A 12,541-nucleotide genomic window follows, 5' to 3' on the forward strand; every position below is an offset into this window, starting at 1 on the left:
ACTGGCAGGTTTTACACTCACCTTCATTCTCAATGTAATTTCTTTTCCCAAAAGCAGCTTCTGGAAGCTTTTTCTTCAAGTCTGACAAACCCATGACATGGTTGATGTCCAGGTTGTGAGGACTATGGGGAGAAAGGAGCAGAGAGTCAGAACATGCATAAAAGGCTCTCAGGATTAGGCACAGCAAAAATCCCATGTTGCCCCATCACTGAGAACCTGAGAAAGCAGCTCTGGAGAAGTTGGAGATGCAGGTTGCTTAGCCCTTAGCTGGCTGGAGGATCCTGTCTGAAAACACCTCCAAACACTGACACTGGTGGTTCTGTTACTGGCTGTTTCAAGTTGCTGCCTCCTGGTTGGCCTCTGACTACTGAAGATAATTAGTATTTCATTTTTTTGAACGTTAGTTGCCTCAATACTCAATACTGTATTTGCACTGCCAGGAAGCCCACTTCTCACAAAGCAAAATAATCCCACGCAGGAATTAGTCCTTTAGCATAAACATCCCAAAACAGTCAACTTAACAAAGCCCTGACAAAATATAACTGTTTCCAGCTGTAGCACAGGGCCCGATCTTGTGTCCTCCCCCAGCTGCTATTGTGACACTGCTGGCTGCCCAGCACCCCTTCCTGACACTCAGAATTCCCCCTGTATTTTTGGTGGGTGGTGTGGCTGCAAGAAGTTGCTGCTCAACGAAGGGATGAAGCAGGAGACACAAAATTGGCTTTTGCTGGCACATGGATACCCAGCTGCTGGAAGGCAACCTGCCTGCTAAGAACCCAAAGGCGATCCCAAAATCATCAGCAAAAAGTGGCTGCAATGCTGCACGCTCTGCAGAAAGAAGAGGAAACAGCAACTTACAGCTGTGCTGGAATCGTGGAGCTGTGCGGGGTCCTTAGGGCAATGTTGCACAAGAGCTGGCCCTGGATGGAGAGCTGCCCCCTCCACGGGCAGTACAGTGCTACAGGCAAAAGGAAGAACGTCTTAGGGAAAGGAAGAGAGGAGAGCAAACAGAAAGATACATTTATTAAAACAAAACAAAACAACAGTGACCAGACGCTCTTACCTTTGTGGTTAGGCTCGGGTCTAGAGAAAAGGGAGAAAAAGAGGAATATTTAGCAACGGGAAAGGGAAAACAGCCCACACAAGCAACCCAGTACTTCAGAATACCAGCAAGCTGCTTACAGGCTCTCTCTAGCCAAGATGGGCATTTCCTTTGGCTCCCTGTACTGGCAGGAGATGACTATGTATGGGCAGATCTGCCTGGGGCGCTCTGCGGTGCTGCCGTCGGACACTTCATACACATAGTACTGGGGTGAGAAGGGAAAGGGAAGAAAACAAACGTTGAGGAATGAGCCAGGCACCTCAGCCAGCATTGTGTTACCCTGCTGCCCCAAAAAACCCATACCTGGTTCTGCTCAAAGGCTTGGCAGGGGCTGCTCTTTGACGAGATGATGTTCCTGCTCATGGCAACGTGGCAGTCATAGCCAGGAGATGGGCAGGTATAGCTGGTCGTGTAATTCTCAGATACCACCTTGACCTTCCCCTGGGTAAGAAAATTAAAACCAGAAATCAAACAAACAAACAAACAAACAAAAAGACAACCCAACAAATGAAAACCCACATAAGTGTTTGCAGAAATACGTTTTAAAAGATCCCTGAACCCTCTTTTTTTTCCCCCCAAAGAAAACTGCTGCTGGCAGCCAGATATTCCCCACTGTGAGGGGTTTGTAGGCATTTGAATCTTTCTGAACAGGAGGGCTTTGACTCCTCTGAGCTTGTCATGGCAGACAAACAAGTGCTAAGGAGAGACAACAGGAGCAATGTGCTGTCATAGCACGAGCCCAAGGGAAAGGGAGAGAGGGGCCATGCCTCAGCCCCATGGAAGAAGAGAATGGAGCTGTGGCCTGAACGGCCTCTGCCTTGAACCCAAAAATGCAAAACAGTCCAGGAAAGAAGTGAAAAAACACTATGGGGAATGTGGAAGGTCCTCTGCATCCCTGCAAGCCATCAGCCAAAAGCAGTCTGATGCCTTGTGTTCTAATCTGTCACATCCCATGGACAAAAATTCCAAACAGCTCTCAACAGAGCTGATTTTACACCCTACCTCATCACACTTACAAGCATTAAGTGCGTCCTTAAAAACTGCCTGCACTGTACAGTGATTTCCAACAACTATTTCACTTAAAAGGAGACTTGCATTTTACCTTAACTAGCTTACAAATGACAATAAAGCCCGACTTTCCATGATACCAAGGCCTTGGATGAAGGCAGTCCGCATACTTGGAAATATACACGCCTGCAAAAACAAAGCAAAGCAAGATTACACGAATGGTCTGTTCTGCCTGCAGCACATGACAGTGCATGAAAATGGATTAAGTAAGGGCTGGTCTCTTACAGGAAGGTGTGACAAAGGGCTGCCAGGTCTGACTGGAAGTCAGTTTTGCTCAGTTTGGAGTCGTGCCATGGCAATGTGGTGTTTGGATGTGGGGAGCACATGCTGCAGGGATGCTGCCCATGGGGCACAGGCCCTACCAGGCACCTTCCCTGGCTCTTTATGGCCTTTCAGTGTCCCAGCTGCCAATGTAAACCTTTCACCTTATGACAAGGCCTATTCTGACAGGACTTATTCCCATGTTTTCTATATGCACGTGGCATATCACGCATAGATTTACTATGGGGTGGCAGCGTTAGTTCTTTAATCCTGCTCTGTATCTGCAGACAAGATGGGTAGAGAAGTATGCTGGGGAAACATGGGGATTTGGCACAGGTGGACTACAAAGAGACATGCTGTAATGTTCACCTCAGTCCATCAGGACTAAGGTATGTGCACAGATAAATAACCACTTCCAGTCTTGCTTGGTTTGGCACTTACTGCTATCGACCATTCCATAATTAGGTGTCTTGGCTTGTGAAGACTTCCAGGACAAGCACTGGGAGACATTCTGCTCCTGGCAGAAGGATTTCTTTGAGTAATGTGTCCTGCACCGTGTGCCTTGAGCCCTCAGGACTCTGGGCAAGGAACAGGCACAGGCTGTAAAGGGCTTTGGCACGTCACAATCTGCTCTAGTTATTAACAGAAGTGCTGGCAAAAAGCTCAGCGAGCGGACTCTGTAGAGCATGTGGAGGGCTGCCAAAAAGTCATGTTGGTGACATGAGTGGTTATTAGCAAAGGAGAAGTCTGAATTGCAGAGGAGAGATGATACATTTCTTGGGGAATAAATCCCATCCTCATCTGGTTGAGGGGGTAGAAGGAAGACCCTGCTGCTTCTTCGATCCAAACAAGTGTAATTTACCTCAGAAGAAACGAGCAGTTCTCACTGAGTAAATAGAAAGGCAATGCCAAGGGTTTATCTGGGCTTGTGCTTTTAAATGAAACAATGCCCCCAGAGCAGGGAGCTGAATGGAAACGTTACCTTTCGCTGGGTCACCAAGCATGGAAATGGAACTGCTGTTCACGCGGAGGCCGGTCTGACACACCTCTTTTGCCTGCACAAGAAGAAACAGCTCCTTTTGCTGCCTGCTTTTCAAAGGTAAAGGACACAGCGACCAAATCTGTTGTGCAACAGCCAGCAGAATACTTGCAGCGGGCAAACATTTACGTGCTGTGATTCCATTACAGATCACTGCAGATCCAAAACACCTGCAGCACGAACGCTACGAAACCAGCTGAAGTCAACAAGAAGGAAATTTGTTGTTTCGGGTGCTGAACAACGAGCTGTACTTCTAAAGGATTGCTGCTCCATGGAAACAGAAGGATTTTCTACATTTGCGGGGCAGGGAAAAATCTTTAGAAAGTGTGGAAAAATTCCAGCACCTCCAGAAACCAACGCAAGCATGAAGTGCAAAGTCCAGCCTTATCTGCACAGGAAATTTGTTGCAAGATAACTGCAACGGGCTGGCATGAATGCAAATAACACCTTTTACTCCATGCTCACACCTGCTGGGGCACAATTACTTCCTTGGGAGTGCCCCACCAGCATTGATTTAATCCACTTTTAAAGTGGATTCATCAAAGCATGCAAAGACCAAAGGTCAATCGAGCAAAGAGTGACAGTCCATTGGAGCTCTATATGGGTGAGAAATGAAAACAAATCTTAAACTGTACCCAGTCCCTTTACAATCAACAGTTTGCACGTGGTTTATTTTGATGTGGCTTGATCCAAATTGAATGGAACTAAGCTGCATTCAGGCTACTCTCCTTCTGAACAGAACTATCCCTACAGAGATTTACCATGGCATCATTAAAGCGCGTTACAAGTGAATTCCCCCCGGACTCCCTGAGCATTCCTTGTACAGGCAAATACTCTTCACACAAAATCAAACACGTCCTCAGGAAAAAACGGGCAGGAAAAGTATTTCCCAGAAGCAGTCGGGCTCTCTCTCCATGCAGATGGCAAGACCAAGGGGATTTGCTCAAAACCACCTGATAAATCCTGTCTTCAGTCACAGAAATGTTCTTCTCTTCTAATTGTACGTGAAAGGTTTCACTTGCCTGTACTTGACTGTAAATCCACTGGAACAAAGGCAGACTCCTTACAGCTCTCTACAGAGGGCAAAGGAGACCTCAAACAGTAACCAACTGGCAGAAACCCAAATTAGGATCCATCTCTACAACCTGCCAGGAGCTACCTTCAGAATCTGCTTTGGACTATTTATGCAGCAGTAACTTACACTGGTAAGTGGGGTACAAAGAGCCAGGACGCTCTGTCAACAGAGCTGCTGGGCTTTGCTGGGAAGGAGCGCATGTGTCAGCACTTGGCATCGACCTTCTAAGATGAGCAAACATTTGAGGTTACCTCTTCTTCGTTGTCAAACAGGAGAAATGCAAAGGTCTCCTCAAGCTCCTCTTGGCTGTATCCGGCGGCTTCCTTTGCTTGGACAAAAGCTTTGAGCTGCAGAAGACACAAGGACACTTTGTTCCAGTCCATTTGCACCAGAACCAATGGCTGAGCAGTACAGGGAACGTGAGGACAGCGTGTCCCACATACCTCCCTCCAGCTGTGGTCACATCAGCTGGGTGATGTTGGTCCAGCTCAGGCACCCACAAACCACTCCCACCATAAGGATCCCATTTAGTGGCCAGCTGTGGCCATCAGACAGATACCAACACAAGAGGGGATGCTTGGAGACACCTTTCCACTGACCAGGGAAGCCAAAACTATTTGATTAGAGGGCAGATGTATCGTGCAAGTACAGCTCAGAGGGTTTGGCTCCAGCCAGATTATGTCACCTCTATTTCTTTTGTCTAACAAAGCAACATGTGTTCCCAGTGCTGACAGTAGAGAACTGCATCTATGCTGTGTTTGCACTGTAATCAAAGAAGACATGGAAGGATGGGATTTTTTTTTAATGGTGCTCTAAAATAAGAAAACAATAGTCTCATCACTGCTTTGGCTTATTTTGACTTTAGAACTCACAAGAAAATCATCAAATGACTTAATTCCTGCCTGCCTTGTGTTTTATTCAGCTCTGTAGTGACTCTCCTAGATGGTCCTGCGTGGAGCTAGGAGTTGGACTCAACGATCTTCGAGTCCCTTCCAACTTGGGATATTCTAAGGTCTCCAAGCTCTATTGAATTCATGACAACAAGGAGACCAGCCAGCTCCAGCCCTCAGAGGAGACAGCCCGTTCCATGCCAATGACAAAGAAAACTATAGGGATGAAGGTATTTAAAAGTGGTTTCATAAATGCTGGAAAAAGGGGAAACTTGGGGTTAAACCTAGCGTTAGCAAAGGCATGAGGGCAGAAATGCCACCGGGTCATCTGCCTAGCTGTGAATCAGCAGAACTATGCATGACATGCAAAGCCATTAAAGCTCTTCTTCGAAGCATCAAACCAGCATTTCAACCCATGCCTGAAGGCCTGCTCCAGGAGTCCTGCTGAATGCTTGGCAATGCTGGATGAATTGACCTTTTGTTCCTAATCAGAATGGGAAGGAAGAAGAACAGAGTAAAGAAAAGGCTCTCTTTAGCTGGGAGATGCAAATGGGGCTCTACAGTGCATGCAGGTAAGAAACACCGCCCTTCTTCCGAGCTTTCAGCAGCACCCTGCTCTCCCAACGGCCTTACCTCGTTCAGAAAAACATCATTTTCCACCAGAATCGCTTGGCTGTACCAAAAACCATCCTGAGATGTCGAGTCCAAGTAGGAACTCTGCAGCACCGAAACCGCTGTCTGCAACAGGGAACTTGACTCTTTGAACTCTGGGTGTAAACCTGGTGAAAGAATCATAGGATCGTTACGTTTGGAAAAGACCTCTAAGCTCATCAAGTCCAAGAAATAAAGCCAAAAGCAGGTGCAAATATTAATTCTGGACGTTCCCAGATATCAGTACAGGGCCTCAGCAGAGCTGGGTGGCAGCTGATGGTGACTCATTTAACAAGCCCACATCTCCATGGGGCCGATCTATCAGCCCTGCAGCTCCCAAGGAGACTTTTCCAGCAGTCCCCCTGCAGCCACACAGCCCCCAGGTCTTTGTCTGAAAGCTAAATGCCCTCAGCCAGGAGGAAGGGGAGCTCCCAATTTGCCATCAAGCCCTTCAAGCTGCAACAGAAAGAAGTCCAGTTGCTCACAACCGCCAGAAGCAAAACCTGATGGTGAATTAACTTTCCGATCTCTGAGCAAGTCAGAGTTTTCTCTCTGCTAAAAAGTGACTGAGGTTTCCTGGTCCGTGGTCAGATCAGCTTCTCAGGGTTATCAGTTTTACCCTAAAAACCTTCAGGTCTTAAAGAACATGCTTCTCTTGCTTCAAAGCCTCAAGTGGCAGTTTACCCAAAGCCCAAATTCTCTCCAAACATCTCCTAAGGAAACAAGCTCCAGTAAAAACACTTCCCAACAGCATCCCACCAACAGGAGATCCACATCCCAACCAACAAATTAAACACTGACACACAGAAAAAGGAAAGCCCTGCAGTTTTTTACGCTCTTGCAGCTGTTCAAATCCAAATGTTAAATAAAAAAGAGCCATGTAGAAATACAGGAAATCCTGGGCTTGGTCTCTGTTGCACATTTAGAAAGCTTCATTACTGGCAATGATTCATGATCTCCGAGATTTCAAACCTCAAGCTGATTTTGCAACACGGACGCATCGGAAAGGTTTATTTCTTACAACCCCGTGAACTTGAAACATGACAAAAAAAAGAAAAAAAAAGCAATCACCAACGAGGAAAGAAACGTGGAAACTCCAAACCTCATGCGAAGAGCACGTTTTGCATGCTGGTTCCTCTTTAAGACAAACTTCACAGCCATTTTTGAAGATATGTTCTCATTTTAGCCTCTCAAGCGGAAAGGCCCCTGTTGCTTTGGCAATAAGATAGCATCAGCTGTTGCCCTGAAATCTCCTTGGGGTTTGACTCCTATTTTTAAAGGGTACATTTTGATCTGCCACTTCATTTCCTCCTAACTCAGGAGGAAAAAAAAAAAAAAAAAAAGAAGCATTGCCCGTGTGTGATAAATCTTGCTATTTCCCTCCAGCTTGGCTCACTTTTTCCTCACTTGCCTTTCGTTTTGCTCTGTCACCCTCTTGCATCTTCTAGATCTCAAGGCAGCAGTCAGGGCGGTCAGGCTCCTCCATGTGAAGCAAATTATGTCCCAGCTCTGCTCCAAAAACTTGAAGAGAACGCGATGTCCCCTTCTGCTTCCTGCCCTGAGCACCACAATAACATTCATGTCCGGAGCCACGCAATATTCTGCTCCTCCTACCTTGCAGCTCCTTACACCATTGACAAGTTTGGGAGCTTGGAGCATGAGAATATGTCGAAATGCATGAGCTTGGACCCAGCTGTGTGTTTCTACGCTGAGATACTGAAAAGAGAGATGATGGGGTTAAAAACCCCTCCGGGAGCAGAAAACACACGGAGGGTGTGGGGTGTTAAATGACAAAAACGCATCCAATATTCAGTATCTTCCAGGGGTGAAAGCTGAAGCCTTTTCTAAAAAGCTTTGCAAAATGCAGCGTCAGCAGAAGGTTGGTAGGTTCTAACTCGAACAATCGCTCCTTCTGTTCCGTTCGAGTTCGGCTGCAGTGTAAAAATGAAAGTCCCCAAAAAGTTGCTGCAGTCGTACATCAAGAGGCGAGATGGAGCAGGCAGAGCGTGGCACTGAGTCCCACGACTCGCTGTGACCTCGTCTCCCCTTTCAGATGCAAGAGGCTCCTTCAGCTCTGTGCTCACTGAAACGCCAGCAAAACCCCCGACACGTTGCAAGCTGCATCGACACGTGCAGCCCTTGTGAGGAGGCTGACAGACACTGAGCAGGGGAAAGTGAAAGTGCCTACACCAGAAGCAAAAGTGAAAGTGCTCGCTTTCCCTCCGAGCAGCTTGGATATGCCAGCACCACCCCTTGGCATCTTAAGGGGAAAGGGGGATGGTTTCTCGCAGAGGGTTGGTGGGATGGGTGGAGGATGATGGATGGATGGATGGATGGGTGGATGGATGGATGGATGGGTGGGTGGACAGACAGAGGAAGGCTGGGTGGGTGGATGGAGGATGGGTGGATGGAGGATGGGTGGATGGACAGAGGGTGGATGGACAGAGGGTGGATGGGTGCATGGATAGAGAAGCCCAGCATGGCTTGGCACCAACAGAGCCCAGGTGTATCCACAATGAGTGTTATCCATGCCCCTTCCAAAGCCAGCCCAGGAGGAAAACCCACGCTTTTTGAACTGCTCACCAGTACAGACTTGCACTAGACAACAAGGTTTGCTATTCTAACACAGCCACAGTGCTCACCTCTCGGTGTTCATCCTGTTGTCGTCACATGGGCTCCACACAGCCCCTTCCCACAGCCCTCCTCCATCCCATCTCTTCCATTTTTTGGGTGTAGTGCCATCATTAGCGTGAGCTGTAACAGCAGGCCTCACTGCCAGCATCAGTTCTGGCACCACATGCCACTTCATATCACTGGAAAGTCCATGTCCTGCAAGCTGACTCTCCTTAAGACCGCCCTCCTCCTGCTGACATCCACTTTCTCTCTTCTTTATTCATCTCCCACCCTGATTTTGCTGCTACGACAATTACATGAACTGTCCCTTGAAATTCTGCTTTAATTACAAAACACACACGATTACCTGCTTGATCAGCTCTTTGCCTGCAAACTTCTCTTCGCTACAGCCTGTGCAGCCCAACTTTCATAATGAGCCTTGGTTCATTAGTGCTGCAGCAATACTGCACAGAAGTCTCTTTACTCAGTCAGTGTAAGCCTAAAACGGAGCCAAATGAAGCCAGACTATTTGCAAACTGATCAACCAAGGCAGACCCCAGAGACTGCTCTGTGGTCCCTGCTATAGAGCAGGTGTCCTGTGCACACAGGGACCACGTCCAGGCAGTGTGGCACGGTTAGCAAGGCACAGAAGCAGGAAATCATTTGCTTTGGCTTATTTGAGCCTCTCGGGGTTTTCTTGCACTTTAATCTGCGTTCTTCAAAGCTTTTCAACCTCAAAACAAAGTCTTCTACACCAGACAAGCACCTCGTTCCCGCTGCTCCTGCTGTATCAGGCACGTTTGCAGCTTTGCTGCTTCTTTTTCTTTCGCTTTCTTGCTTTCTTCCTTCCTGCTCCTCACACCTGAAGACGCAGACAACGGTTACAGCCTCACATCTGTAGGGTGACTACAGGGAAAGCTGGGGTTCCAACAACAAACTGCCTTCTCCGAAGGTCGCACCACAGGATGCTACAGATGGGTTCAAAAATCCCCTCAGATTTGTGGGAAAAAAGCCAAATCTATTAAACACGAAGATACCAGCTCTTCCTCGGGAAGCTCTCAAGCCACAAACCTTTGCAGGCAGCACGAGTATTCAGGAGAAGGGGAAAGAAATCATCCCTATGCAATGTGCGTTGTATTCTCAGAAGGAGAGTGGCTGGCTTGCACAGAAGAGCCTTGTAACTATGGAGCTGTGGTATCTTTTGCAGTTTCCTGCTTTGATGTACCTAAAACACTCACAGAGGTTGCTGATAAGCTGGAAAAAAAAAAAAAAAACAGGTGCTGGGCTGTATGTAAAATTCCCTCTAGAAACGCAGGGAAATGCAGTTATCCAGGTAGACAATATTTATTTCTATCATCTCTTCAGAGTCAGACTATGCAGGGTACCCTCTCAGAAGAGACACCACTCTGCCCAGAGGATCAACAACCTTTCTAGAACTTGAATTTTTTTTATCCTGGAGGGTGATTCGGCTTTTGGACAGGTCACAGAGACATGGGAGTCCCCACTCTTGGATGGGCAAAGCCAGAGTTGCCCCGTTCTGACGTTGGTGACAACCTACTCAGAGCAGGAATCCTGTTCCAGAGAAACCTTCCAAGTAACATCTATTTGATTTCATAACCTCCTTCCTGTTACCTTCAGCCGCTCACGTAACTGAAGTTGTTATCTTGAAGGGTTATCACAGGCTTCCCCTCATTAATTCATCACACAGTTGGCGCTGCCTTTCATTTCCACAGATGCTCCTCGAAGCCTCCTCCTGCTGCAGCTCTCCTCTTCTACCATCTTCTACTGGGTTGCCACTTTGTGGAGTCATTCATCTGCAGGTCTCTGTGTTGACTCTTCCCAAATCTGGCACTATCATGAGTATTTTAGCACTTAGACAACTAAAATGTCCCTTTCTTTACGAAACCAGTAGCCATGATGGCCTAAGACAGTCAGACCCAGCGCTGAGGGAGAGCTGTAAATGTGTGCACAGCAAACTCAAGACCCACTGATGACAAAGGTTTACCTTTGCTGTGTGATGTTTCACCATGTTTCCATTTGGGAAAAGGGAAAAAAGAAAAAGGATTGTGGCTGGACAAATTGGGCAGATAATCACCAGCCTGGAAAACTGTACTTATACTCCTCCAATCTGCCAGTCCTTTTGTCTTTGAGAAAGCCTGAAACAGGGTTGAATCCTTTCTTGGTTTGTTTCATGTCATTCCTTTTGCTCTTACTCTGGAAGCTCTTCTTTGAGTGTGGACTTTCTCTCTTTCATTTTCTTGCTCTGCTTGATGCAGCGACAGAGCTCTACCGCACATTCTCTGTGAACCCTTTGGCTATGGAAATTACCAAGACATGCTTACAGTTTCCAGTAGAAACAGAAACGAAGCCAAATATTAAAATCTACCCACACACATGCCACTTTTAGATAACCACGAGAACTATCAAATAGTTATTTCATCACCAGAAAGAGAAGAAAAAAAAGCCAAACAATGCCTAAACAGCATTTCCCAAAAACGATAATGATTTCTCTTTCTTGTCTCAAAGTGATTTTAACCAATATCCACGCTTCATTCTGATAGAGCTGTACAAGCCCCTGTTCATTGCAGGAGAGTTGGACTAGATGGCCTTCAAGGGTCCCTTCCAACTCAAATGATTCTATGATTTGTCCCAGTGCTCCTTCTCTTCACCTGGGGTGAAGCTACGAAGAAAATCAGTGAATAACAGCAGAAGAGAAAGTAAAAGAAGCTGGTTTTAATCTAGACAGGTTCAACATCCTGGATTACCACACAACTCCTCCAAGAGTTGTGCAGCTTGAAATCTGGCATGACGGCGTTCCATCCCTTGGATCACTTTTGTTGCCCTCCTCTGGATGCGCTCCACCAGGTCTATGTCATTCCTTCTCCCGAGGACTCCACATGTGGACACAGTGCTCCAGGTGAGGCCTCACCAGCGCAGAGCAGAGGGGCAGGATCACCTCCCTCACCTTGCTGACCACGTTTCTTTTGATGCAGCCCAGGATAGGGTTGGCTTTCTGGGCTGCGAGGGCACATTGCTGGCTCATGTCCAGCTTGCTGTCCCACCAGTACCCCTTTACCATTTGGGAACAGGGAACACTTAAACTAGGTCTGCTAATGCAAAAAAAAAAAAAAAAACCCACCAGGTTTAACAGGAACGCTAAAAATAGACCTAAGCAGTGTGTAAAACCAGTTTCAGAGCAAAGTAATGCAATCTAGGGAGTTCTTTCTATCCAGATTTCCCCCTATTGAGGAATGCATACAGATGGCGAGCCCAGGCTTCTGCAGGACAGTTTGGGGATGATCTGGAGGCAGAACTGTGCAAAGCCAGTGCAGAAACACCCCTCTAATGCCAATTTTCCCCCCATAATGCTGATTCCCATCCCAGCAGGGGTCCAAAAGGGGAACAAAGGCCTCTCAGCCTTCATCCTGCACATGAAGATGTGCATTTCTCCATCCTGCTCTCCTGAAGGGCATCTGTGTGGCTTCACCCAGCTCCCAAGGCGAGACCACAAAGCAACAAAAACAAAATAAAGACAACACCTTTCCCAATCGCATCTTTACCAGGATGCACAGCGAGAGGAAAGCCTGGAATAGCCAATATGATCCCGAGGAGAAATTAAAAAGGTTTTACTACAGGTTGGAAGACCTTGGGGTAGGGCTGAGGGGGTCTGAAGGCCTTGGGATGGCTCTCTGTAGGGCTGAGGAGGTCTGAAAGCCTTGGGGTAGGGATGAGGGGGTCTGAAGGCTTTGGGATGGCTGTCTGCATGGGTGAAGGGATCTGAAGGCCTTGGGGTGGCTGTCTGCAGGGGTCAAAGGGTCTGAAGGCCTTGGGGTGGCTGTCTG

General features: G+C 47.3%; 1 protein-coding gene across 5 annotated transcripts in view; it reads right to left on the reverse strand.

The window, feature by feature from the left end:
- The window catches only part of FAM208B (family with sequence similarity 208 member B), a 48,488-nt gene that overhangs the window by 34,638 nt on the left and 1,309 nt on the right, over positions 1-12,541 (reverse strand). For all 5 annotated transcript variants that reach the window (XM_021384254.1, XM_021384253.1, XM_021384255.1 and 2 more), the window contains exons 2-10: positions 6,069-6,214; positions 4,797-4,892; positions 3,414-3,486; positions 2,205-2,296; positions 1,406-1,543; positions 1,183-1,307; positions 1,064-1,083; positions 859-958; positions 22-122 (exon numbers count right to left, since the gene is read on the reverse strand). In XM_021384254.1, coding sequence (XP_021239929.1) covers positions 22-122; positions 859-958; positions 1,064-1,083; positions 1,183-1,307; positions 1,406-1,543; positions 2,205-2,296; positions 3,414-3,486; positions 4,797-4,892; positions 6,069-6,214 — 891 coding nt within the window. The remainder of the gene's footprint in view (positions 1-21; positions 123-858; positions 959-1,063; positions 1,084-1,182; positions 1,308-1,405; positions 1,544-2,204; positions 2,297-3,413; positions 3,487-4,796; positions 4,893-6,068; positions 6,215-12,541) is intronic.

This window comes from Numida meleagris, chromosome 1 (assembly GCF_002078875.1).
Source record: "Numida meleagris isolate 19003 breed g44 Domestic line chromosome 1, NumMel1.0, whole genome shotgun sequence".
Lineage (NCBI taxonomy): Eukaryota > Metazoa > Chordata > Aves > Galliformes > Numididae > Numida > Numida meleagris.